This window comes from Gopherus flavomarginatus, chromosome 7 (genome assembly GCF_025201925.1).
Source record: "Gopherus flavomarginatus isolate rGopFla2 chromosome 7, rGopFla2.mat.asm, whole genome shotgun sequence".
Classification (NCBI taxonomy): Eukaryota; Metazoa; Chordata; order Testudines; family Testudinidae; genus Gopherus; species Gopherus flavomarginatus.
Window position 1 is genome coordinate 78,692,674 of NC_066623.1, and position 26,927 is coordinate 78,719,600.

At 38.5% G+C, this 26,927-nt stretch overlaps 1 protein-coding gene and 1 long non-coding RNA gene across 6 annotated transcripts in view; one reads left to right on the forward strand and one right to left on the reverse strand.

Annotated features, from left to right (window-relative positions):
- The first annotated feature begins 1,612 nt into the window (after nt 1-1,612).
- The window catches only part of LOC127054794 (uncharacterized), a 29,720-nt gene continuing 4,405 nt past the window's right edge, over nt 1,613-26,927 (forward strand). For 2 of the 3 annotated variants that reach the window (XR_007775336.1, XR_007775335.1), the window contains exons 1-4: nt 1,613-1,804; nt 5,985-6,270; nt 16,576-16,724; nt 17,282-18,284. This is a non-coding gene — a long non-coding RNA (uncharacterized LOC127054794). Of the gene's footprint in view, nt 1,805-5,984; nt 6,271-16,575; nt 16,725-17,281; nt 20,422-26,927 lie in introns of those variants that run through there. The other variant, XR_007775334.1, reaches the window with a different exon arrangement.
- The window catches only part of SLC35A3 (solute carrier family 35 member A3), a 34,840-nt gene continuing 11,237 nt past the window's right edge, over nt 3,325-26,927 (reverse strand). Inside the window, exons 1-8 of one of the 3 annotated variants that reach the window (XM_050960978.1) lie at nt 15,967-16,486; nt 12,281-12,485; nt 11,001-11,155; nt 10,798-10,920; nt 9,954-10,125; nt 7,305-7,423; nt 5,212-5,345; nt 3,325-4,374 (exon numbers count right to left, since the gene is read on the reverse strand). In XM_050960978.1, coding sequence (XP_050816935.1) covers nt 4,284-4,374; nt 5,212-5,345; nt 7,305-7,423; nt 9,954-10,125; nt 10,798-10,920; nt 11,001-11,155; nt 12,281-12,485; nt 15,967-16,011 — 1,044 coding nt within the window. In that variant the 5' untranslated portion in view covers nt 16,012-16,486 and the 3' untranslated portion in view covers nt 3,325-4,283. Of the gene's footprint in view, nt 4,375-5,211; nt 5,346-7,304; nt 7,424-9,167; nt 9,390-9,953; nt 10,126-10,797; nt 10,921-11,000; nt 11,156-12,280; nt 12,486-15,966; nt 16,496-26,927 lie in introns of those variants that run through there. The other 2 variants (XM_050960979.1, XR_007775328.1) reach the window with 2 other exon arrangements.

The following is a 26,927-nucleotide window of genomic DNA, read 5'->3' on the forward strand; positions in this document are numbered from 1 at the left end:
ATGGCGAAATGGGTAGCTTGAAGTGTCTCGCCATAGGAGTTGCCCTTGATGAGGCAATCGTCCAGGTAGGGGAACAGTGTGATCCTGTGTTTGCGGTCATGAGCCACGACCACGGCTAGAGTCTTGGAAAACACTCTCAGTGCTGTGGAGAGTCCGAAAGGAAGAACTCTGTATTGAAAATGGTCATGACCGATCGTGAATCGTAGGAAGCGTCTGTGAGCTGGATGAATTGATATATGAAAATAAGCATCCTGTAGGTTGAGGGATGCGAACCAGTCCCCTTGATCCAGTGCAGGTATTACTGTGCCCAGTGTGACCATCTTGAATCTTTGTATCCTCACGAATTTGTTCAGTTGGCATAGGTCTCGTATAGGCCTCCATCCTCTGGTCTTTTTCCAAGTCAGAAAGTAATGGGAGTAGAAACCTGTCCCTTGATGTTGTGTTGGCACAGGTTTTACTGCACCTAGTTGTAGAAGATGTGCCACTTCTATGTGCAGTAAGTGGTCATGAGAAAGGTCCCTGAAGAGGGACGGGGAAGGGTAAGAGGGTAGGATTTAAAAGGGTCCTCGGGTTGCTAAAGTTTGAGAACCGGTGGCATAACAAATGCCAAGATTGATTTGTCAATTGAAAAACAGTTGAACAAAAAAAGCCAACCAACTACTACTTCTAAATTATACCCATGAAAATAAGTTTACCCCCCGCCAAACAATTATATGTTCCCCAAACACATACTGCATTCCTTTAGTTTTTTAAATCAACTGCATGTGAAACTGGTCTAAGTAACTGAAAAGCAAGTATAATGCCAAACACAATATCCATTTCATGAAGAGAAAGGAAACAAAAAGGTAAAAAACACAGGAAACACAAGTTATTTTATAAAATTAAGAACTAGAACACTAATCTAATGATCTACCCACAGGTTTCAAAATTCTTGGTGACAGAGCAAGTGTGTTGTACTTTGTCAAAAACAAGTAAGTTTAATAAAGCTACAAGCAAACTTATTTGAATTCTCTGTGACACAAGAGTTTTAATGGGCACTTGTGGACAGATTATGTCAATTTGTGAAGAAAATGTATTTTTTTAACCTCACATTTTTTGCACCACTGAGCTGCTGGTTTATTTCACTTGCAGGATAAATTCAATATATCAGTATTTTAAGCTATGCTGCTTTTCTTTTGTTCTAGCTGGCCAGACAGTTTACTGTTGCTGCACATGCTAGAGGTCCTAAGGTGATTTCCAAATACAGTATTAAATAAAATACTGGTAATTCCATACTGCGTGCCTTTCAAAAAACAAATGATCACACATTAATGTTGTTGTAGATAAATACTGCATTATAACTTTATAAATATTAAAATAAAAGCTTGGTACTAAGTATACATAAGCTACCTAAATATACAAACTAAATTAATCGATCAGCTATTCTAAAGAATGAAAAGATGGGTCAGAAAGCTAGTCTGTGTGCTAAAAATTAGCTTTGGTATATGTGTAAAGCACACCATGTCCTTGCTACTTTCCAGGCTTCTGAATGCTCTGCAATGGCCATGGTTCTGCAATTCCTGTACTGTGCTGGCCAGTGGATCCACAGCTGCATGTCATCCTACCTGGCTCTGAAACTATTCCTGTGAGAAAGTGTAACTGTGCCCTCCGGACAACACTGCTTCACCCATGAGATGCAGACAACCTGTGTAACCTCTTCAAATCCTGTCCTATTCCTTTCCACAGCAACCGCATTGGTTCCACGTATCTCAGGAACAGGATATGCCTCTTAATGCAGCAGAGAGATGTTTTCCAAAGCCTGGAGGTGACCTATTTTATTCACAGTGTCATATGTGTCTGTTTCTCCCTTTAAACTGATGCTTGTTGTGATATTGGTTCAGCCCTGGGTGAAAGAGCAAGACTGGATTTCTTACAACAAACCCTGCCAATCACTGTCTAGGGTCTGACAACATAGTGCCTTTTGACTCTATTTCCTCCTCTAATACACGTTCCCTTGCTTTTCTTCAAATTGAAAGAAGTTTCTCAATGGATTAGTCAATAGAAATGACCTGCTAATTACCACTGCTATAAATATCATGAAATTGAGGATATTATTGTCCTGGCCAAGTTCCAATTCACATAACTGTATTCCAACTACATAAATTCCTTATGCAGTTTCAAGAAGATGAGGCATCTTTCACTTCCTGTCCTAAACTGCTATGTAAGTATTGCTGTGCACTGCTAGTTACCACACTTTACCTCAGCAGTGCATTTCAGTGGTGAGTGAAGTGATCCAGTTTGTAAATCACTTTATGAAACCTGTAAGATCAGTCTTGAAAGTATGATATTCCTTGATCTGGAGATCACAGAGCATAACAACTATCCATAGATCTTAGAGCCAATAGTATCTCTAGTTCAACCACTTGCATGCATTTTGGGAGTCCTCTATTCTATTTCCCTTGTAGTAAACACAAAAGTTCGATTAAAGTCAAATCCATATCGTTATCTAGAAAAAAATCATTATTCTTACCTGCTGAAAATAAGAATGATTTTTGCCTTCTCCGTTATAATAGTTTACTTTAAAATGTCATGGCATTTTACCACATTTTCTGTGGAATTCTCTATTAGTCCATCACTAAAATATTTTGGAAAACTGGTTGCAATACTCTGGTAAGCATTTTTTAAAACTCTTCTGTCATAACAATTTTAATTTCTGCTGACCCGTACGTGTGTGACATTAAATACTTTGATTTTCACTATCTATGATGCTACAGGTAAGGGACTGTCAACATTTCTATTAAAAATTTATACTTTCACAAGTGTAATACTTAGATGAGGAGTCACTTCACATTAATACTTGTCATAAAAGATCTTATGAAAACAATTTATTTTTAAGCTTTTGGGAAAGGTGTGTGGGGGGGGAAGATGGAACAATATGAGTGGAACAAACAGGTATATGTAAATAATTTAGCAAGAGATTTGTCCATAACATGGTCTAATTGCTTTTGGTATTTTTAGATAAAAAAAAGATAATATATGTTTTTATTTATCTATTACACAGTAACTATTCTCCATGATTTTCTTGTTTACTATAATCAGCAAGTTTCCTAATTATGTAATTCTAACACTAGACTGAATAGCTCCAGAAGACTCATTTAGCTATTGGTTCAGTGACACTGGAAACAAAAAAATCTCTAAGCAAGCCATTATACAAAAATGTACTGAAACAGCCTTGGAGGAGTTCTTATGAGTTAACACCCATTTAAAAAAACATTTGTAATATGGTACATTACGGTATATACATTATATACCATAATGGATCCAAAACAAGTTGTAAAAGATAACAATAATTTAAAACATTTATTTGTTAAGGTTTCCAAAAAACAAAAACACACAATTTAAAAAAAAATCTCCAAAGGAAACAAAACATAAAAACTACTTTAAGATAATACTCAGAAGTTGATTTATATCAATAAGGATAAAGGAATGAATGTTATCCAAGCAAGCACTCCATCATTAACACCAATGCCACTGAGCCAGCTAATTGCTGGAATCTATGGCGGATGTTCATGTGGAGTTATTAGATGGCTTATAAAACTAGTGACCACCTTAGTTAACTTTGGAATGTCTAGCCCCAACTCTGAATTTCTCTTTTTTACAGATTTAGGTCAGAAGCTTGACCTTATAAAAACTTTATATAGTTAAGCAACAGAATTCAGATTTCTGTTTATTAAAATCAGCCTTCCATAAATATAAAAATCTTGGATATGTGTGAAAATGTCTTTCAATCACAGTCTGCACAGCTTTAATAAGGAACCCCTAATCAAAGCCATTATATTCAATTTGATCTCTATAGATAAACAGTTAAAAACACATTTACTAACATTAAATATAATCAATTTGCAAAAACAGATACAGTTTGACAAATATTGTCATGTGCTCTTGCAAAGAGTGCATAGGATATATTTCTGCAGCAATCAAAACAGTAAAATCATCTAATATAACCTCAAGTTCAAGCTGTAAACATTCCTAATAGTAGTTACTTGGAAACATTTTGTTCCTTTCAAGTTTTTATAAGCAACTTGCACTAGGCTTTCCCCTTTATTTTTTTTTTTTTTCCCATCAGCTTTACATACATTATTTTCTGTCTTTAACCCTTTGGTTCTCCAAAACCATTAACATGTTCTTGCTCAGATTCAGTGTAGTGATCCTTTCCTTCCAGTGCATGATGAAATCTTTCATAAGTAATTCTTGTTGAGGTCCCTAATGCACAGTCTTGAGAAACAGGTTGATAACGAAATCTGTTATGCCTTGATAGGATTGCCTGCAGGTTTTGGATCATAACCATATAGGAATGTAGCTGCTATCACAAGAATGGTTCCAAAGAAAAAGACACTGAATGGAATAGGGGGGAAAAAGAAGTAACCCTTTTCAGTCAGTAGAATTGTATTTATATTATCTGGTCAAAAGAAATAACATTCATTCTCTATGTTATTTCTAGTGGGGGGGAAAATACGTTCCTTCAATTTGTAATGAACTGGCAACTGACTCATCTATTATTCTTAAACTATGAGAATAGGGAGAGATGGAAAGAAACAAAGAAGCCCGAACCTATCAACAGTGAAGTCAAAAACAGTGAAGTGTAAAATTGGGAATGGGGAAAGGACAGAAATTTTGGAGGGACAAGGTAAAAACTGAGGACCTGGTGGGGTAGAACCAGCTAAAGATAAAAAACAAACAAACAAAAAAAGTGGAACCAGACAAAGATAAGATAAAGAGAGGACAAACTAAAAGGGTTGGGGGGGGGGGGGACAGGCAGAGAGAAACCACATACTTGAACAAACATTTAGGGAAGCTGAAATAACAGGGGGTGGCAAACAGGGAAGAGAGAGGAAGGAAAAGGGCAAGCTGAAAAGCATGTGGGTTGGGAAGGGGGAAAGATCAGGGCAGAGTGCTTAGAAAAAACAGCAGCAGGAAGTTCCATTCTACATCACTTCCTGGGCTCTGCTTGGAGAGCTCTCAGAGAAAACATAATATTGTCACCTATACTACAATACTTAAGCAAAATGTTATTAAATGAAGTCCAGAATCCTTAACTCTGTATTTTAGCTCAGGAATCCATCTAATCCCTTCAAAAATAATTTCAACCATTCTTTATATATACCAATACTCATTAAGTATCTAAATTTTTCAGCAACTTTTATATTCACGTATGCATGGAAAATAACTCACCTGGTTGGGACAAAATCTTGCAGCCAGAAATACGAGATCAACGTTGACAATATAATTGACAAAGATGTTGCAAATCCTTTCAAAATATTGTCTGCATATTTTATAACAGCAGCAATCACAAGGCCTCCCAGTGCCTGCAAAAAGTTTGACACACATTTAAGATTAGCACATATTTTAGATATTTTTTAAAATGACAGATATGGCAAACACAGACCTATCTTCAGACTATTGTATTTAAAGTTATGAAACGTTAATCAGTGTGTTTGAGCCAGGCCCTGAAAACATGAAAATTTCAAAGACCATTATAATGAGATGAGCAAGATATGAGCCAGTGGAGTATTTATAGACCTTTGTATCAATACATGCTATATGTATTCGTATGTTCCTAACTCACAGGGTGAGGGGGGAGGCTTCCTTTGGCTTCTGGAATTACTAGGGGGCAATTACTGTAAAATCCCAAAGCTGGCTATGCAGACTCCCAGCCCCTTGAGGCTTGGGTTGCCTGAAGAGGAAGGGACAATGACTGGTTTTACCTGTTTTTGGGAGGCTTGGAGACAAAGGCCTTTGGGATATAAAGGCTGAGTGTAAGAAAACCTTTTAGTCTGTTTTCTGATTCGCAAAAGGACATGACCTTTTCTATAAGGGAGGACTCAACCATGTTGAAGGGTTCACTTAAAGTCTGGAATCTTGTCAGGGTCTCCACAAGACTACGGCCAAGTGCTTGAGATCCTGTTTTCATTTTATAAATTTTCTCTTAACATTTTTTATCCTAGACTGAATGAGCTCCGCTTTGAAAGAGCTGTGTGGTAACTTGTAACCACTAATAAGAACACTAACCACTGATAAGAACATTGTCCTTGTCGAGAAAGCAGAGAGAAAGAGTTAGACACTGGCCAGACATGCTTGCAGAGAATCAGAATGCAACTACAGGCAGCTGCAGCCTAAAATCCTGGTCAGAAGATAATGGGGATGCAGGCCCCTGATCAGAGGGGAGCTGAAAGCTAAAGGCCTGAGACCTGAGAGGGCATTCCTTCAGAAGACCACAGACAGAAATTAAAGGTGCTGTTATCTGAAACTGTGATATGTAATTGATTATTTCAGTGGTAACATCTATTTCAAAATCTTTGCACACATTTCTTAAAAAGTTTTTAGCTATGTATAAAGGCACTAGGTATATTTTATGCCATTGTATCTATGGTGGATGAAAGCAATCAGGGCCGGTGCAACCCATTAGGCGACCTAGGTGGTCGCCTAGGGTGCTAGCATTTGGGGGGTGGCATTTCGGATCCTTCGGTGGCAACCACGGTGGCCTGATCTTTTGCTCCCCTAGCAGGCGGCGGCATTTAGGCGGAAGGACCTGGGGCAGCGGGGTGCAGGGAGGATCGCCTGCAACAAGTAAGAGGGGGGCGCAGCATGCAAGGGAACTGCTCCCCGCCCCAGCTTACCTCTGCTCTGCCTCCTCCCCAGAGCCGCCCCACTCTGCTTCTCTCCCTCCCAGGCTTGCAGTGCCAAACAGCTGATTGGTGCCACAAACCTGGGAGGCGCGAGAAGTGGAGCGGTGACGGTATGCTCAGGGAGGAGGTGGAGCAGAAGTGAGCTGGGGTGGGGAGCTGCCGCATGGCTCCACGGGCTGGGGGGGCGGGGGGAAAGAGCCTAGGGCGCAAAACATCCTTGCACCCGCCATGAAAGCAATTGACAACAGAACTCTTTCTGTAGAATAAGGGATCAGCGATTATGTTATCAAGAGGACATTACTAGTGAGTGGGTGTACATTTTTGGCTCATAAAGTTGGTTATTAGGGTGGGTTGCATAATTGCTGGTACGCTTTATTTTCTTTATTAATCTGTTTTTAATATTACAAAATCAATAGTTACAGAATTTTATTGTGCAGAATGTTTGATAACTCAATGCTTGGACTGATAATTTGCAATTTCTCTATTTAGAGGTCTATTTTGCCACCGATGCAAGGGACATTTACTTGCAAAATTCCTATTTGCATTAATGGGAACTACCAGTGTAATTTCCCCAAGCATTTATGGGGAAATAGATTCCCAAGTGTCTTTTATGTAGGCATATGGGTTTAGATACATTACCTGTAGAACTACAACTATCCAGGTAAGTTTGTTATATCCTTGAAAAAATCCATTCTTTGACAGAAGTTCTCCATCATATATGTACACACCCATCAATCCAAATATGCTACCAAAAAATCCTAAAAGATAAAAAGACAGGCTTGAAAGCTTGAAACAAACAAACAAAAAAACGATGGGAGGAGGGTCCCCATTCCTATAACTGGATCTGCATGACTACTGGGGTCTGCCCACGTAAATCAAGTCTCAATATCAGGCTTTGGTTTGCAATATAATAACCATGTTTAAATCCAACCAGTGGATCCGACAGGAACTTTTTTTTTTTAAATAGTTTTTCCTCTTATAATAGATTTTGATCATTTCAGTTATGACTGATGTATTCTTGGCCTACATTGCTTTACATATAAGCAGATAGCTTTGGTGTATGGATTTAATTTTTTAAAAAGATACTCTCAAAGGATTTTTTTATTTTAAATATTATTGTCAGTTTATAATGAACCTTTAAGAAACTTAAAAGTTGTTTCCTTATATTTTTTAAAAAGTTCTTTCATAAACTCGTTTGTTGTTACAGAATTTCTCCTGAATGTTGTGTTTGCATTGGAGTTGGAAGTGTTAGAGCATTACTTCTACTACAGAAATAAATGATGAGAAAAAAATCCATTAGATAGTAATCATGTATTTTACAAATTTTAGAAAAATATTTAAAAAGGAAATTGTGACTAATATTCCTTTAATTTCTGAATAGACAACTTAAAAAATTTCTAAAAATTTTACATAATCAGACATTATTCAAATTATTCCATCAGCTTAAGTTAAAACAACTGAAAATGTTAAATATTTTTCTGAAAAAGCTGACATGCCTTTCACTATTATAAACCTCAAATTTAAACTCATAGCTCAATGTATCATTACCCCATACAGGCACTTAAAAACCCTGTTTTAAGACTGTAATTGTTCTTGTATACCAAGTAATGGAACATTGGGGGACAGGGGGGAGGGGGAGACCAGGGACAACATCAAACTGTTTTTGTAGATTCCTTTCTGCACTGTAGAAGAAAATCTTCAGAACAATTTATCAAAGAATCATCACTTTTCAATATAGTTATGAATATTTACTTTGCAATCATTTCAAATGTGTGTTCTGCTGTTAGTTCCTTACAGTGAGGATGACTCCAGAGTTTTAGTTAAATTTTAGACTTGGCCTGGTTCAAATAAACATGGGTTCCCCTACAAAGTACCTGGATTATGATTGTGGTCCACATCTGAAAACCCAAGATTCAGTGCAAGTTTCTCACCCTCCACCCAAATTCTATGCCATGAAAAGGGTGGGTGAGATCAAATCTGTGGGACCCTAAGAGACAGTAAGCATAACTCATGTATTCAGACCTGACGTATGTGTGTGTGTAGACAGTTAGAAGTATAGTGAATCCTGTTTTCCTGTTAAGCAGGAGGAAAGGAACCAGAAAATAAATTAAGACGACTGTTCAAATCTATACATCAGTAAGTAACCATAAGTAAACAGATGCATTAATTTTCCCTCTATTTTGAAAGAGTAAGAATATATACAGTTCCCTAAATTAAAATACCTTTTCAAAGGGTATTCAAATCTTATAACACTCTTCTCTATATTCTAGAGAAATTATGAATATTTTTAGTTCACTTCATTGCAGCAAGGAGAGCTCAAAGGAAAAATAAAAAAAAGAGTTCAAATCCTGATGGAGGCATTTACTTAAACGTAAATACTTAGACTACAGTTGCAATAGATGGAAATTATATGTCCATCCTCTGCCTACTAGAAGGATGTCTCCTTCTACGACCCGTTAAGAGGCAGGAGAACAAGGGGAGGTATTGCCGTTTTCCACTCACGTGAGGAAACTGGTTTCAAAGCCAGTTCAGAATAGATTGTCCCTGTCATCTTCAAAAGCCAGTTTCCAGGGGATTCAGAATCCCTTTTGAGATGGGTGGTGTGAGAGATAGAGCATGCAGTAGATGAGGATAGTGAAGAGCTAGGGTCATAGTTCACACATGTGAACAAATGCGGGTAATGAAAGAGTTCACTGTGTCTTTAAAAATGTCAGTCTATAATTCCTATAGTCAGAGATACAGGGGTTATGTTTAAATTCTTACACAAACATAGCTTTAAACATTTATTTTGTTCTACTGTATGTCTAAATTCTATAAAAACCTTGTTAGATGGTGTCCATACTTTTTAAATCAATTCAGTGTTTATGAAACGTGTTGGATTCATATTACTGGACACATATTACTTAATTACTTTATAAGACAAATCACACCATCTTTCAAATAAGTCACATAGGATACGTTTATTTCAAATGCTCCACAGTCCAAATTCAACTGGCTATATTCCAGTTGTTCTCTAGAACCAGTTAGTCTCCATTTTAAATCAAAGTAAACAGACTTACAAATGTTGAATTAGCAAGTTAAATACAATAAGTGAGTTTAGAGCAGGATGCAACTCCTGGTGTTCCTGTTAGAAAAACAGATATCAAACTTGCTAAATGTTTATGTAATAATCTGATTATCCACAGCATGATAAAATATGATTATACTTATTTTACTGTATATCTGAATTTTGTTCACTGTTCATCTGAATGCAGTATCTCCTTTTTAAATGGTCAAAACTGGACTTACCAAGTTGGATGTTTCTGATCCAGACAGACTGTTTGGTTTCTTTTAAAATTTTCTCAAAATAAACCCCAGCAAATCCACTTGAAAAGCAGGCTATAAGGACTGCTATAAGACCAACAAATTGAGATCCTGCTGACAACTCTTTAGTAGTTGTTGCTTGAGAATCTGAGGGCCACTAAGTGTAAAAACAAAACAATGTGTGTACATTTTAAAAAAATGATACAAATTATTTCATAAAATTAAGTTTTAATGTTTATAGAATGCACGTTTGTTTTCTATCAAGGGTCTGTACTGCTGATAAATGCAGAGAGGTTTATTGCACGATTGTAAAGTCTTATATTCTGTTATCACATATTTTCGAACATTTCACTAAATCTACTGTTAAAATTTTTTCCTTTGTATCTTGTTGAATAAGGGATAAAATTCTGTGCTCACTGAAATTAACAGCAAAACTCACACTAGCTTCTACAGGGCCAGGATTTCACCCAAGATATCTTATGAATGGCAGGAGGACAGATATTATATATAGTGTTTGTGTGTATAATGTTTATTATTTTATAAAAAATGATGCAAGGCTGTAGGCAAATACATATTGAAAAGTTTCTTAAGAACTGTAAGAGGTTAAAAAAATCAAAAGTAACTCAAACTTCAGAGCAGACAAAAAAAAAATTAATCCATCTCCGCAAACTCTCCTATCCTATGATTCTACCCTGGAAATTTTGGAAACTTTGTATTTCACTTAGTTAGTTCCAGGAGCACAATATAATAACCTACACTCAAATACTTGTGTTCCTTAATAAAAAGAATAAAAGAAATCCCAAATAACTTAGACACATACTATATTTACCTGTACAAATGCAACTCCCGTCATCAAAATCACTAATGATAACCATTGGTATACACCTAATTTCTTACTTAGCATGGACACAGAAAATAATGCGGTAGTAAGAATTTTTAATTGATATGTGACCTGAAAAGACAAAATAAAGTTATCACTATACAACCTGTTTTTTGTCTGCACAATTATGGCAAAATCTAAAAACACAATACCTGGTAAGTGGCTGCATCTAGATTTGACAGTGCTACATACAGCAAGTTATTCTGGAGAGTATAAATCCCTGATGGAATAGCAAGTTTAAGTGTTTCCATAGGCTTGTTAAGGATTTCATCACGTAACACTCTGTTCAGAGCCTGTAAATTGCACTCTATTCAAAGAAACAATAAAAGAAATAAAGATTAAAAAAAAAGAGAGAGGGAAAACGGGAGGGCTACAAATTGTAACAGTTTTTTTAGATTGCTACACGTTTTTTATGACAACTTTTGTCTTCAGAAAACTCAAAATGCTGTATGATCTTTCTCAGATTTTTACATTTATTCTATAAAGGTATGCAACTCCTGATACTTGCTATCATACAAAGTGTCCGCATTAGCCCAAAATACTAAAGCTGAAACAATTATCCAAAATAATGTTCACAAATCCTATGCTGATTACAATTTCTGTGACTAAGAATTTAATAAGGCTTCCTAAAAAAAAAAAAAAAGTAGAAATCTTTCCACTTGAAACTTCAACATCGCTTCATTTTGCAGCTCAATCTTTTCTTTAAATTTATACTAAGCTTATGAAAACCCGTTATGTGTTTATGGATGTGTCACTTGAACCAAATGGGAAGATTTTTGTTTGAGGGTTGAAAACTAAGGACAAGATATTGAGATTCTGGAAAGAGGAAAATGATTGTGCTATATAAAACATACAATGTGAGAACTAAAGTGAGTTTGAAAATACAGAAAGTTATTTTGATCTTAGATATTGGGCTTCTTTCTATAATACTGAAACAGCTTCTCTCCTTTCATGCTTGCATGACCTCACTGTGGCTCCTGCATTTGTCACTTATGCTTCAAGCACATCTACAGCTTTGTGCCTTCCCTTTCTCCTAATCCTACTCATTCTTCTCTAGAGATGCTTTCTGGGTGAACAGAAGGTGCAGGCCTGTTACCAGGACAACAGTTCTTGCCCTACATCCATGACCTGTCAAGTGGAATCTTTTGGGTATATATTTATACAAAATTTACAAAAGATTATACTGCATGCTTAGGTATGACGTACAAAACAGAAGAAGTCTTTCCTGCTTGTAGGTTAACTTTCTCATAGAAATGGTTTTAGATCTTTTCACATATTTTGACACGGGAAGGGCAATCTTTTGTTCTCTCTATCTTGGCATTCACATAGCTCCTTATCACAGCATTCGAGCACCTGTTTTTCCAGTTGTCATCGAAATACAACAATTGGTAAATATAGGAAAGCTACTTCTAGATTAAAATCTGAAACATACTGCTGTCTTTGTAGACCAATAAAATGCAGGCCATAATCTTCAAAAATTCAGCAACAACTACTGCAGTAGAGGATAAGTAACGAGGTCCTTCCTCTTTCAATGTCCGAGAATATCGCATAGTCAAAACTAAACTAGTAGTCTGAAAGACCAAGATCCCCAAGGAAAGGTATTTTAAATTGGTAGACATTGCTTGACTTTCAGTTTCCTGAAACAGAATAAAAAGGAAAAAAATTAAAAGTTAAAACCAAAACCAGACAGTTTCTCTGTGAATTAGCATTTTTAAAGGGTATCCAGGGAACATAGCTACTGAAGGGAATTGAGAGAGAGTTTGTCTATCGAATTCCCTAATCAGAAAACAATGGTGTAAAGAATGAATTCATTTCCAGGGACTGTATGTAGTAAAATAACGCATGGTGATACTACCAAAGTTTTAGGAAGAATAATCCTTATTACATAAGAAACACCTGCAATAATAATGCTCTTGATTCTCACTCAGTTTTTACTATTAGTATGCAAGACTTCATTCCAATCAAGGGTGGAATAAACGTGTTTAAATAGGACTTTGATACTTAAGAGATTACAGAAAGTAAATATTCCACATAATAAGGTTTAGTATAGTAACATGGCAGTCATAAATAGAACGGTTCCTTGCACATTCAAAGATCTATTGAAATAAATAAATCTAATTTGACAATGTTAATAAAAAAGGATATAAAAGCCTAAAAACCTTAAATGCTTTTCATAATACATGATTATAGATTAGAAGAATATAGATCCAACAACAAACATTGCAGTGATGTCAGAACCAATATGCTGATTATTGTATTAAAATTAAATATTCCTTATATTTGCTCTGGGTAATGAAAAATTTCACAGACATCTTTACTGTAACTATTAATGCACGTTCTCCCACTGTACATGTACATTTCTACATATATCTTCTAATTTACCAATTAGAGACCAAATAGTAGTCACTAAGATAGTCCCTCAAATTTCTACTTTAAAAACACTTGAAATGTTGAGAGGCCCTAAACCTGCCAACACTTATGCACATGTTTAACATGTTTCACAGTACAATAGTTACTAACTACATTTACAGTAACTCCAGTTATAATCAGTGTTGATGAAATATAATCCCTGTATTGAAAATTCACCTGTCTGTCAAACAATGTAGGCTCCAGAAAGGCCAACACTGAAACTACAGGTGTAACTTCAATTACATCATATCAGTAAGATGAAAAGAACAAAGACCCAATTCTGCAAATACATCAGCAAGTGGCAAAGCCTAAATGTCCTGTCTAAAGTATGAAAATTCACTGAAGCTAATACTGATTACACCAGTGAAGCTGAATCAACATCAGGAATCATAAAGTATATAGGCCTCTGGCTACTACCATCACTTTAAGCACTGTATTTATCAGATCTGAGCTAAGCAGCACCTAGTACAGACGGCAAGAGAGATGATTAGGCCTGTTTTAGGAGAACTAGCAAAATCCTTCGTGTTAACAAGGAAATCCAGAACAGTATCACTGGAATTAAGTACATTATAGTTGCTTCATTTTCTTCTATTCCTCCCAGTTATTAGCTATGAATGCTTACCATACAAATAGATTCATACTGAAGACACATCAACTTTACGTTCCATGGAAAACGTACCAATTACAGCATTCGCTATTTGTATATTGAACCAAAATCATAATACTTTAAAAAAAGATTAAAAAAAGGAAGTCCATGAGCATACAAGTAGAATAAACAAAAAGAGTAAAATTCAAGACAAGTCATTCTGGTCCACATTTTTAAGTTTCTGTGCTTGATATATGCAATGCCCAATGCATGCACAAGGTGGAGAGGTGCATATGCTCACACAGGTAATATATAATTCTTGACTTGCAAGTATCTAGCGTTGTGTGTAAAGCTGAACATGTAGAAAATATGCAAGTACCTTTGAAAATTTGCACCTGAAATTAAAGCTATTTTAAAATGACTGCAGTTCTGTGTCAAAATATATTTTATAAAACTAGTTATTCTTTCCCAGATCCGCACAGCTGTATTATTAATATAATTCTGTCTTATATAGATATGGTGTCTCAGAGTTTAGATGGATTTTTTCCAGGTAAATATGTAAAGTGGCTATAAAATGTGGGTACTTAAGGAAACAACAAAAATTTGACAAGATTTGTAACCATTCAGCCACAGATGGAGATTAACTGCATTTCTGTTCTCTGGGCACTAAGATTATTTGCAGTACGTAGTACCTGGCTGCATACATTTTTGTAAAAGCCCATTTGTACTGTTTGTGCTATTTACTGCAATAAATTAAGTAGAAAAACTTCTGGAGTAAGAGGCAATACAAGACTACTGGTGTTGAAAATTAACTGGTTGATCGTCAACCAGAACTGAGCAATATAAAGACCCTATGTACTTTGCAGCAAGTCTGACCTCAACGCTGTGGCAATCGGGTAAGGTAGACTGAAGATTTTTTAGCAGCTTTAGATAAATGCAAAAACTAAGTTATTTAACTAAATATGAAAATGAATGTTACTACAATATCATTTATTTACATAATTTTACATTAAATTAAGTTTTATGCTATGCCAACATTTTTATATCTTCAGTGCATTGGAGATGTACTATTTTAGAGAAGATGTTAAGGTAAAGCTGAAGATTTCTGTACTTGGAGTTTTTGACACCTGGAATGGTGTAGAAGGCAGCACTTGAGTTTGAGAGATAAGCACATTATTCTTAGGCTGCTACACAAAGAAAACTTGGATAACTTTCCACCTGTAGTAGCAATGGTGGAGGCTATACAGTTGACAAACACCTGAGTCCTGTCTACACTACAGCCTTCACTGTTGCTGGCATAGTGAAGCTACACTGATGATGAAACAGAGGAGCTAATTTTCCCAGTATAGAAGAGACCTAATATTTCCCCGTTTTATTTTCATAGGTGTGGGATTACAGTGTGTCCACGCTGTATTAGATTGCTTCTGAAACCAGCAGATCTTAGGGCTGAAACCCAGTAGTATTCTATGAAATTAATTTCATATTACGTTGTATGAATTCCAAGCCACCATATTTTCTTATTCTTTTTTTGGATGAAGGTGATCTTGCATATTAATATGAGAGTTTTGCCAATTATCATTTTCATTCACACCAAACAATTCCTCCTACCTTCTACGGTACCCATCCTTTCTTTTAACAAGGAGTGTTTGGGATCTGGCACCACAATCACCATTAGATGGTTAAAGAGAATATGGGTTTCTCCTAAAATACATTTACAGATAAGTTTTTTCCAAAACTTTTAAATCTCACAATCAAAATGCTTCTGAACAAATTCCTTTGAAATAAATACATATAAATTAGAATAAAGACCTTTGCAGAATCCTTTGATAGTCAACTTCTGTATTCTGGGAACTAGCAAAGCAATACTGAAATACAGGTCATCCCTACAAATGAAGTTTTGAACAGTGCTCTGGAATGATCTTTAAAATGGGTCATATCATCAGTAAATACTGCCCATTTCCATTTATTGAAACACATCATTTTATTATGTAATTTAAAAATAGCACTAATGGTTTAGATATTATGACTCTTAAGTTAATATTCAGCATCACAAATACCATCACAAAAACTTTTCCATTAAAAACAAAACAAACATACACTAGACAAATATGAAAAATACATACAGAAATGTTGTTTTGTAGTACAATCTTCTGTTCATTAGCTGCCATGATTCCGGAAAACAGAAATTTTAAGATTGTAACATTATTTATTTAAGCAATGCCTCCTTAAAATTGGTTACAAATCCTTGGGTTATTTTTTTCAACCAATTCTTCCCCTGCCACACTCCTTCCAAGCAGATTTTAAAATTGGATAAAGTGCCTCAAAACGGTAGTAGCAATAGAATGTCATATTTGCATTTCATAATTCCCTGAAGAAGTCACACAGTTTTACAAATGATGCAAAGAGAAAAAAACCCACAACAAAAAAACCCACAACAACCTTAAGTATGGTCAGTGATATAGAGAAAAAAAAATGTTCTCGGAGTTAAGAGTTGAATTTAGGATAGATTCCATGAAAAGTGGCCTCAGCAGTGTTCAGCAACACAGGTTTGTACACAATAATCTCACTGAATTCTAGACGGTAGGGCTGGTTCTATATATCAGATAAGTCACATGCCAGGAATTGTGTAACAATTGAACTTACGTATTTCAATAAATCACCCACGCATTCACCTTTCCAACTTGCCAGTAAGCTTATTAGCTTTGCTTTGTGTCCTTCTTCTTCTTTTCCAGAAGGATCACATATCAGCTTGTACAACTCAGTGCAAATTGGACTTGGATCCATTGAAACACATAAATGGGTACTGAACTTTGGAGCATCTGAATAGTTTCATTGGCTTCAGTGGGACTACTCACACACTTGGAGTCAAGCATATGCTTAAGTGAGTTGCTAGTCTGCTCAGCACTTTGCAAGACATTAAAACAGCAGTGGCTGCCAGCAGCACCTAAGGCCGAGGGAGGGGCTAATCAAAGCTAGGAATTTGGTGGCATAGGTACTTTGACTTCATGAGGGAAAAAGTCTGTTTTTAACCCTGTGTAAACATCCTAGCACACACAAGGCAATTTGCAGTTTTCATACGTCAGCTGGTTGAGGAAAACCAGGCTCCCGCCAGGGTTTACCTCAACCAACCAACATGATAAAACTACAAAATGCACTATCTACACTAGGATTTTAACAAGTGTTAAAATCATACCTTTCTTCCTTTGCCTTACACTGCATTGGTCTCAGTAGCCCCGCCCCAAACTCCTTTTGCAGGAGCATCAAGAGGCTGGAATCCTCCACAGAATTTCCCAGAAGTGGCCCTTAAAAAGGCCCCCAACATCCTTTAGGATGGAGGGACTCAGCAGCAGTTTCATGTCCGAGTAGTATGGCCTCATCAAGTGTTTTATATGTACTCTATCCAGTTTTAGTAAGCTATACATTGTTTGCTCACTAAAGGTCAATTCCTGTAGAAGATCTGCAGAAAGCTCCAAGAGCAGCAAAATCAGCACTGAATGCGAGTCCCAGCTGCAGAGATGCTGCATAGGACAACTTAGTCCCTGTCCTATGTGCCATAGAACAATGATATGTGGCAACTCTGCATATCATACCACTCAAGGGATTTTGAAAGCAGGGGCATCAGCAGCAATTCCATGATTGCCAACTTCAATTGGCGGAGAGTTCAAAGGCTGTGGCAGTTGCTGAAGTAGCAATGTGAGCACCTCCACTGGTGCTATACAGGTTAGGAAGGAACAAGATTCTGTCCTCCCAGATCCTCACAGAAAACGCCCAAAACAAAGCTTATTTACTTACACTTTCCACAGGAATGAACATTTGGCCTACTGTCTATCAGGAAGCCCAGTACTCTGCGCTCAGCTCTGCTAGCTCTCACAGCATTTCTTTCTGAAACACTGAAAGAGTAGTGAGGCCTCTCATGTTGCAAACCTGTTTTTTATTGTTACACAAGTATTTTGTGAAAAATTAGAAAATAAATTGTTTTGGGAGATATATCTCAATGATGTGAATGCAGGCAGGCTGATCCTTTTTTGTGGGTCATTTTCAATTTGGCCGCTACAGAGAGAGAAATCATATATAGGAGTCAGTACAAAATAATCCTGGGTTCTATTTTTGGCAAGAACTAAACAACAGTGACTACAGTTAACCACGATTATCCAAATTTCAAATCTGACTTCGGGTTCCTTGCTCCTGTGTCTATCACTCACACTGACACAATTCTGATTATCCACAATTATTCAATATCCTTCATTAGATTTGAATAGTTTAAGCTGAATTGTTGTATGCCTCTTCCCACACTTACCACAGCTCACCTACACATCATTTTGTGAAACTTCTAAAGAAAGGCCAGCTTTACAATCTGAGAAACACTGTTTCAGGAATATTAAAAAGAGAAGTGGTGAGTGCAAGAAGAGAATACTGAAACAAGGAGTGCCCCAATGAAAAGGTAAAAGAGAAAGCACTGTGACAACATTATATATGCATGACAACATTACACACGACTGGAATAGTGGTATAGAAGGGTACAGCTTGCTCAGGAAGGACAGGTAGGGAAAAAAGAGAGGTGGTGTTGCCTTACATATTAAAAATGTATACACTTGGACTGAGGTTGAGACAAATGAGAGACAGATTTGCTGAAAGTCTCTGGGTAAGGATAAAAGTGGGAAAAAACAAGGGTGATGTTATGGCAGGGGTCTACTACAGACCACCAAACCAGGAAGAAGAGGTTGATGAGGCTTTTTTTAAACAACTAACAAAATAATCCAAAGCACAGGAGTTGGGGGTGATGGGGAACTTCAACTACCCAGACACTTGTTGGGAAAATAACACAGCTGGGCACAGATTAGGCAATGAATTCTTGAAATGTATTGGAGACAATTTTTTATTTCAGAAGTTGGAGAAAACTATTAGGGGAGAGGTTGTTCTAGATTTGATTTTGACAAATAGGGAGGAACTGGTTGAGAATCTGAAAGTGGAAGGCAACTTAGACTCTTAGACTTTAAGGTCAGAAGGGACTATCATGATCGTCTAGTCTGACCTTCCGTACAACGCAGGCCACAGAATTTCACCCACGCACTCCTGTAATAAACCCCTAACCTATGTCTGAGCTACTAAAGTCCTCGAATCATGGGTTAAAGACTTCAAGGTGCAGAGAATCCTCCAGCAAGTGACCCGTGCCCCATACCGCAGAGGAAGGCAAAAACCACCCAGGGCCTCTGCCAATCTGCCCTGGAGGAAAATTCCTTCCCGACCCCAAATATGGCGATCAGCTAAACCCTGAGCATGTGGGCAAGACTGACCAGCCAGACACCCAGGAAAGAATTCTCTGTAGTAACTCAGATCCCACCTCATCTAACATCCCATCACAGGCCTATATTGGGCATATTTACTATTAATAATCAACGATCAATTAATTGCCAAAATTAGGCTACCCCATCATACCATCCCCTCCATAAACTTATCAAGCTTAGTCTTGAAGCCAGATATGTCTTTTGCCCCCACTGCTCCCCTTGGAAGGCTGTTCCAGAACTTCACTTCTCTGATGACTAGAAACCTTCATCTAATTTCAAGTCTAAACTTCCTGATGGCCAGTTTATATCCATTTGTTCTTGTGTCCACATTGGTACTGAGCTTAAATAATTCCTTTCCCTCCCTGGTATTTATCCCTCTGATATATTTATAGAGAACAATCATATCTCCCCTCAGCCTTCTTTTGGTTAGGCTAAACAAGCCAAGCTCTTTGAGTCTCCTTTCATAAGGCAGGTTTTCCATTGCTCGGATCATCCTAGTAACCCTTCTCTGTACCTGATCCAGTTTGAATTCATCCTTCTTAAACATGGGAGACCAGAACTGCATACAATATTCCAGATGAGGTCTCAAGAGTGCCTTGTATAACGGTATTAACACCTCCCTATCTCTACTGGAAATACCTCGCCTGATGCATCCCAAGACTGCATTAGCTTTTTTAACGGCCATATCACATTAGCAGCTCATAGTCATCCTGTGATCAACTAATACTTCAAGGTCCTTCTCCTCCTCTGTTACTTCCAATTGATGAGTCCACAGTTTATAACAAAAATTCATGTTATTAATCCCTAAACGCATGATCTTGCACTTTTCACTATTAAATTATATCCTATTACTATTACTCCAATTTACAAGGTCATCCTGATCTTCCTGTATGATATTCTGGTCCTTCTCCGTCTAAGTAATACCTCCCAGCTTTGTGTCATCCACAAACTTTATTACCACACTCCCACTTTTTGTGCCAAGATCAGTAATAAAAAGATTAAATAAGATTGGTCCCAAAATCAATCCCTGAGGAACTCCACTAGTAACCTCCTTCCAGCCTGACGGTTCACCTTTCAGAATGACCCGTTGTAGTCTCTCCTTTAACCAGTTCCTTATCCACCTTTCAATTTTCATATTGATCCCCATCTTTTCCAATTTAACTAATAATTCCCCATGTGGAACCGTATCAAATGCCTTACTGAAATCGAGGTAAATTAGATCCACGGCATTTCCTTTGTCTAAAAAAATCTGTTACCTTCTCAAAGAAGGAGATCAGGTTGGTTTCGCATGATCTACCTTTCGTAAAACCATATTGTATTTTGTCCCAATTACCACTGACCTCAACATCTTTAACTACTTTCTCCTTCAAATTTTTTCCTAAGACCTTGCATACTACAGATGTCAAAAGTAACAGGCCTGTAGTTACTCGGATCACTTTTTTCCCCTTTCTTAAAAATAGAACCTATGCTAGCAATTCTCCGGTCATACAAGCTCTGAGTTTACAGATTCATTAAAAAATCTTGCAAATGGGCTTGCAATTTCATGTTTAATATTTAATATTCTTGGATGAAGATTATCTGGCCCCCTGATTTAGTCCCATTAAGATGTTCGAGTTTGACTTCTACCTCGGATGTGGTAATATCTACCTCCATATCCTCATTTCCATTTGTCATCCTGCTATTATCCCTAAGCTCCTCATTAGCCTAATTAAAGACTGAGGCAAAGTATTTGTTTAGATATTGGGACATGCCTAGACTACCCTTAACTTCCACCTCATCCTCAGTGTTTAGCGGTCTCACTTCTTCTTTCTTTGTTTTCTTCTTATTTATATGGTTAGAGACAGGGCCGGTTCTAGGTTTTTTGCTGCCCCAAGCAAAAAAATCTGGAAGCCCCCCCGCTTTTTTTTTTTTTTTGGCTTTTACACGTTTGCACTTTGCAATGGTTTTTTTTGTTTTGGTTTCCCCAGGATTCTACTCGGCCCTCATCCCAAGCAAACAGGAGCCCCTCTTGTTCCCTTTCTGTCTCTCTTCAAGCTTTGCTCTGTGCTGGGAGGCAGGGGGTGGGGGTCCTCTGGAAAGGGTGGGGGGAAGTGATCTGCCTGGGTCAAGGGCTGGGATTCTGGACCAGGGTGTGACTGGGAAGGAGAGCAGGACCCTGGCCTGGGACAGCCTGGCCCCCGGAAGGCTGGGCTGGCAGAGCGGCAGCCGGGGGTGGCTCTCCGGGTGCGCCGCAGGGGGTAGGGGCAGTGGTGGGAGCCTCCTTTATAGACAGCAGCGGAGCACAATGCGGGGCCATGGAGGACGTGGCCACAGGCCCGCTGGGCAGCGAGCTCTACTATTACTATGGGGAGGAGAACGAGAGCAGACCAGGCATGCAGTGTGAGTGGCCAGCAGACTGGAAGGTGTCCTCGCTGCTGCCTGTGCTCTACATGCTGGTCTTCGTGCTGTGGTTGTCGGGCAGAAGGCTGGTGATCTTCATCGTGTGGGAGGACCCGCAGGCCAAGCACCATACCGCTCCGCCGACACCTACATTGGCAACCTGGTGCTGGCCAACCTGGCCTTTGTGGTGACCCTGCCACTGTGGGCCGCCTACATGGCGCCATGCTTCCACTGGCCCTTCGGCTCAGCGCTGTGCAAGCTCAGCAGCTGTCTGGTGCTGCTCAACATGTTCTCCTCCGCCTTCTGCCTGGGCTGCCTCAGCTTCGAGCACTACCTGGCCATCATTTGCTCGCTGCCACGCTCCCGGCCCGTGCGTCCCAGCGCCTCTGCGCTGCTCTCGCTGGCCGCGCTCTGGCTGCTGGCCCTGCTGCTGCGCGACATGCAGCCCAGCCCAGCCGACAACCAGAATGCTGTCCCTGGAAATGTCCGCCTCAAGCACGTGCTTGCTTTACTGGTGCCTAGAGCTGGTCCTGGTTATAGAACCTATTGGTTTTAATTCCCTTTGCAAGGTCCAACTCTACATGGCTTTTGGCCTTCCTCACTTTATCCCTACATGTTCTGACCCCAATAAGGTAGCTTTCCCTGCTGATCCCTCTCATCTTCCACTCCTTGTAGGCTTTCTGCTTTTTCTTAATCACCTCTCTGAGATGCTTGCTCATCCAGCTTGATCTACAACTCCTGCCTATGAATTTTTGTCCCTTTCTTGGGATCCAGGCTTCTGATAATTTCTTCAACTTTGATCTGAAGTAATTCCAGGCCTCCTCCTCCATTAGATCCACAAGTTCTTCAGTCCAATCTGCTTCCCTAACTAATTTCCTTAATTTTTTAAAGTTAGTCATTTTGAAATAAAAAACCCTACTCACAGATCTATTTTTGTTTATCCTGCCATTTAGTTTGAACTGAATTAGCTCATGATCGCTCGAACCAAGGTTGTCCCCTAAAACCATTTCTTCTATGAGGTCCTCACTACTCACCAAAACCAAATATAAAAGGATATCCCCTCTTGTTGGCTCAGCAACTACTTGGTGAAGGAATCCATCAGCTATCGCATCCAGGAAAATCTGAACGATATTATTATTACTTGCACTTGTCCCCCAGTCTATATCTGGGAAGTTAAAGTCTCCCATGATCACACAATTCATTAGTATTTACTTCACTAAAAACATTAAAGCGGTCTCTAGCCATATCCAGATCAGATCCCAGTGGTCTATAGCACACCCCAAGCACTATCCCAGGGGAGGATCTAGTAGCTTTCTTCCCCAATGTGATTTTTGCCCAGACAGACTCCATTCCATCACTTATTTCTTTACAATCTACCTCATCGATATACAATGCTACTTCACCACCTCTGCCTTTATTTTTGTCTTTCCTAAACAGCACATACCCTTCAATACTTGTACTCCCGTCATGACTACTATTCAACCATGTTTCTGTTATCCCTATAATATCTGGTTTCACTTCCTGCACCAGTAACTCTAGTTCCTCCATTTGTTACCTAGGCTCCTCGCATGCGTGTACGAACAACTTAATTTTTGCTGTTTGGGTTGGGTGAAAGTGATCATGAAATGGTAGAGTTAATGATTCTAAGGAATGGTAGGAGGGAGAACAGCACAATAAAGACAGTGGATTTCAAAAGGGCAGAGTTTAGCAAACTCAGGGAGTTGGTAGGTGAAATCCCATGGGAAACAAGTCTAAGGGGAAAAACAATTGAAGACAGTTGGCAGTTTTTCAAAGAGACATTATTAAGGGCACAAGAGAAAACTATCCCACTGCGAAAGATAGGAAGTATGACAAGAGACCACCCTGGCTTAACCAGGCGATCTTCAATGATCTAAAACTCAAAAAAGAGTCCTACAAAAAGTGGAAACTCAGTCAAATTACAAAGGATGAATTTAAACAAATAACACAAGTATGCAGGGACAAAATTAGAAAGGCCAACACACAAAATGAGATCAAACTAGCTAGGGACATAAAGGGTAACAAGAAAACATTTTACAAATACATTAGAAGCAAGAGGAAGACCAATGACAGAATAGGCGCATTACTCAATGAGGGGGGAAAGACAATAACAGAAAATGTGGAAATGGCAGAGGTGCTTAATGACTTCGTTTTGGTTTTCACCAAGAAGGCTGGTGGTGATTGGATGTCTAACACAGTGAATACCAGTGAAAATGAGGTAGGATCAAAGTCTAAAATAAGGAAAGAACAAGTCAAAAATTACTTAGACAAGTCAGATGTCTTCAAATCACCAGGGCCTGATGAAATGCATCCTAGAATACTCAAGAAGCTGACTGAGGAGATATCTGAGCCATTAGCAATTATCTTTGAAAAGTCATGGAAGACAGAAGAGATTCCAGAGGAGTGGAAAAAGGGCAAATATAGTGCCCATCTATAAAAAGGAAAATAAAGACAACCCCAGGAATTACAGATCAGTCAGCTTAACTTCTGTACCCCAAAAGATAATGGAGCAAATAATGAAGAAATCAATTTGCAGAAACCTAGAAGATAATGAGGTGATAAATAACAGTCAGGATGGAATTGTCAAGAACAAATCATGTCAAACCAACCTGATAGCTTTCTTTGATATGGTAACATGCCTTGTGGATAGTGGGGAAGTGGTAGATGTGGTATATCTTGACTTTAGTAAGGCTTTTGATACTGTCTCACATGAACTTCTCATAAACAAACTAGGGAAATACAACCTAGATGGGGCTACTATAAGGTGGGTGCATAACTGGTTGAAAAATCATTCCTAGAGAGTAGTTGTCAGTGGTTCGCAGTCATGCTGGAGGGACCTAACAAGTGGGGTCCCGCAGGGATTAGTTCTGGTTCTTTTCAATATCTTCATCAATGATTTAGATAATGGCATAGAGAGTATACTTATAAAGTTTGTGGATGATACCAAGTTGGGAGGGGTTGCAAGTGCTTTGGAGGACAGGATTAAAATTCAAAATGATCTGGACAAACTGGAGAAATGGTCTAAGTAAATAGGATGAAATTCAATCAGGAAATGCAAAGTACTCCACTTAGGAAGGAATGATCAGTTGCACACATACAAGATGGGAAACAACTTCCCAGGAAGGAGAACTGCAGAAAGGGATCTCGAGGTCATACTGGATCACAAGCTAAATATGAGTCAACGTGTAACATTGTTGCAAAAAAAGCAAACATCATTCTGGGATGTATTAGCAGGAGTACTGTAAGACATGAGAAGTAATTCTTCCACTCTACTCCGCGCTGATTAGGCCTCAACTGAAGTGTCCAGTTCTGGGCGCCACATTTCAGGAAAGATGCGGACAAATTGGAGAAAGTCCAGAGAAGAGCAACAAAAATTATTAAAGGTCTAGAAAACATGACCTATGATGGAAGATTAAAAAAATTGGCTTTGTTTAGTCTGGAGAAGAGAAGACTGAGGTGGGACATGATTGCAGTTTTCAAGTACATAAAAGGTTGTTACAAGGCGGAAGGAGAAAAATTGTTCTTCTTAACCTCTGAGGATAGGACAAGAAGCAATGGGCTTAAATTGCAGCAAGGGCGGCTTAGGTTGGACATTAGGAAAAACTTCCTAACTGTCAGACTGGTTAAGCACTAGAATAAATTACCTAGGGACGGTTTAGATAATACTTAGTCCTGCCTTGAGGGCAGGGGATTGGACTAGGTGACCTCTCGAGGTCCCTTCCAGTTCTGTGATTCTATATTACACAGATGAACAGCCAAAGTACAATGCAAGTTATCCATAATGCTAACAAGTCATGAGAAGCAGAAAGGGGCCAGTTAAAGTTACAAATGACTATAACACCACCAAATAAAACTAATTGATTTACCATGAAGTTTCTTGCCAAATAACTGAGCTACCAACATTAAACATCATACTACTACAGTAACTCCTCACTTAGTTATGTTCCTGAAAAATACAACTTTAAGTGAAACAATGTTAAACTAATCCAATTTTCTCATAAGATTTAATGTAAATGTAGGGGGTTAGGTTCCAAGGAAACTTTTTATGGGCAGACAAAAGGTATCATATACTGTACTGTACTGTACTGTGGTTGGGAACTGCCCCTGGCTTACCCCACACAGGCACAGCCCACTGCAGGCAAGGACACCAGGAAACACCTTCACAGCAGCAGCTTCCCCAGGGAAGAATAGGCACCAACTTTGCCGGGGGATGCTCCAGGCCTGCCTCTTCCTGGCCTCGCAACACTCCAGGCTCACCTCTACCCACCTCCACTCCACCTCCTCTCCGGAGCAGCCACATCCCCACTCCTTCTCTTCCCCTCCCACTGCCCAAGTTCTAAGTGCCACCAAACAGCTGTTTGGCCGCGCTTAAGACTTTCTGGGAGGGAGGGGGAGGAATGGAGACATGGTGCTTCCCTGCTCCTCCCCCTCCCACCCAGAAAGTCCTACGTCCTGCCAAACAGCTGTTTGGCGGCGGGGGAAGTGCTGGGAGGGAGTGGGAGGAGGCAGAGAAGAGGAACTTGTGCAATGCTCCCTTATAAAGTCACTGCTCTTCCACAGAATCTTACAAGCAGTGGACAGAGCAGGCAGCCAAGCAACATTATAAGGCAGCACTGCACAACTTTAAATGAGCATGTTCCCTAATTGAGCAGTGACATAACTTTGAAACAACGTTAAGTGGGAGGACATTAAGTGAGGAGTTACTGTACTACTACTGATTCATATTTTCCTCAGCCAAGTAACAAAATGTCAGTTTTACTGAAATCAGAAACATTAAATTAGATGTAGCAAGAGTACAAAAGACACAAAATCTTTGTGGTAGTTGTGAAAAACTTCTAAACTTACATGCTCTGTTTTGCAGCAGTAACTATATTTTATATTCCTGAGTCCCAAAAACATTATAAAAGTAGATTTAAATAATGAATTTGTTACAAATTCCAATGCATCCGTGACTTTCACATTCTGATATTAAGCATTTGTAAAAGTGAGACTATTATCACTACAAGTTGAGAAAAATCTGAGTGTCTTGTTCTCAGTTATAAAATGACTAATACAGTACTCAAAAGCAGCTCTATAAAGATTAAGAAAATTCTCGCTCTATTCTTCCTATAATAATTATTTCCTTACTTTTATTATTAGCTATCATCCATTTGCAATTCCTTTAACTGTCATTTTCTGTCAGGCCCTGGGATTTATAATAATTCACAAGTTTAAAGTCTACATCTCACAAAGGCCTCATCAGGAATGGCAGCCACAGTGTACTTTTGAGGATCAAGTCTTTAGAGACTAAGGCAATTTAAACTATAGGAGGTTAGCACCTCTTTAATTCAGTCTGGAAGTAAAGCATGCTGGTGACATCTTCATAAAATTCTGTCTACACATAAGAGTGCACTTAACATTGA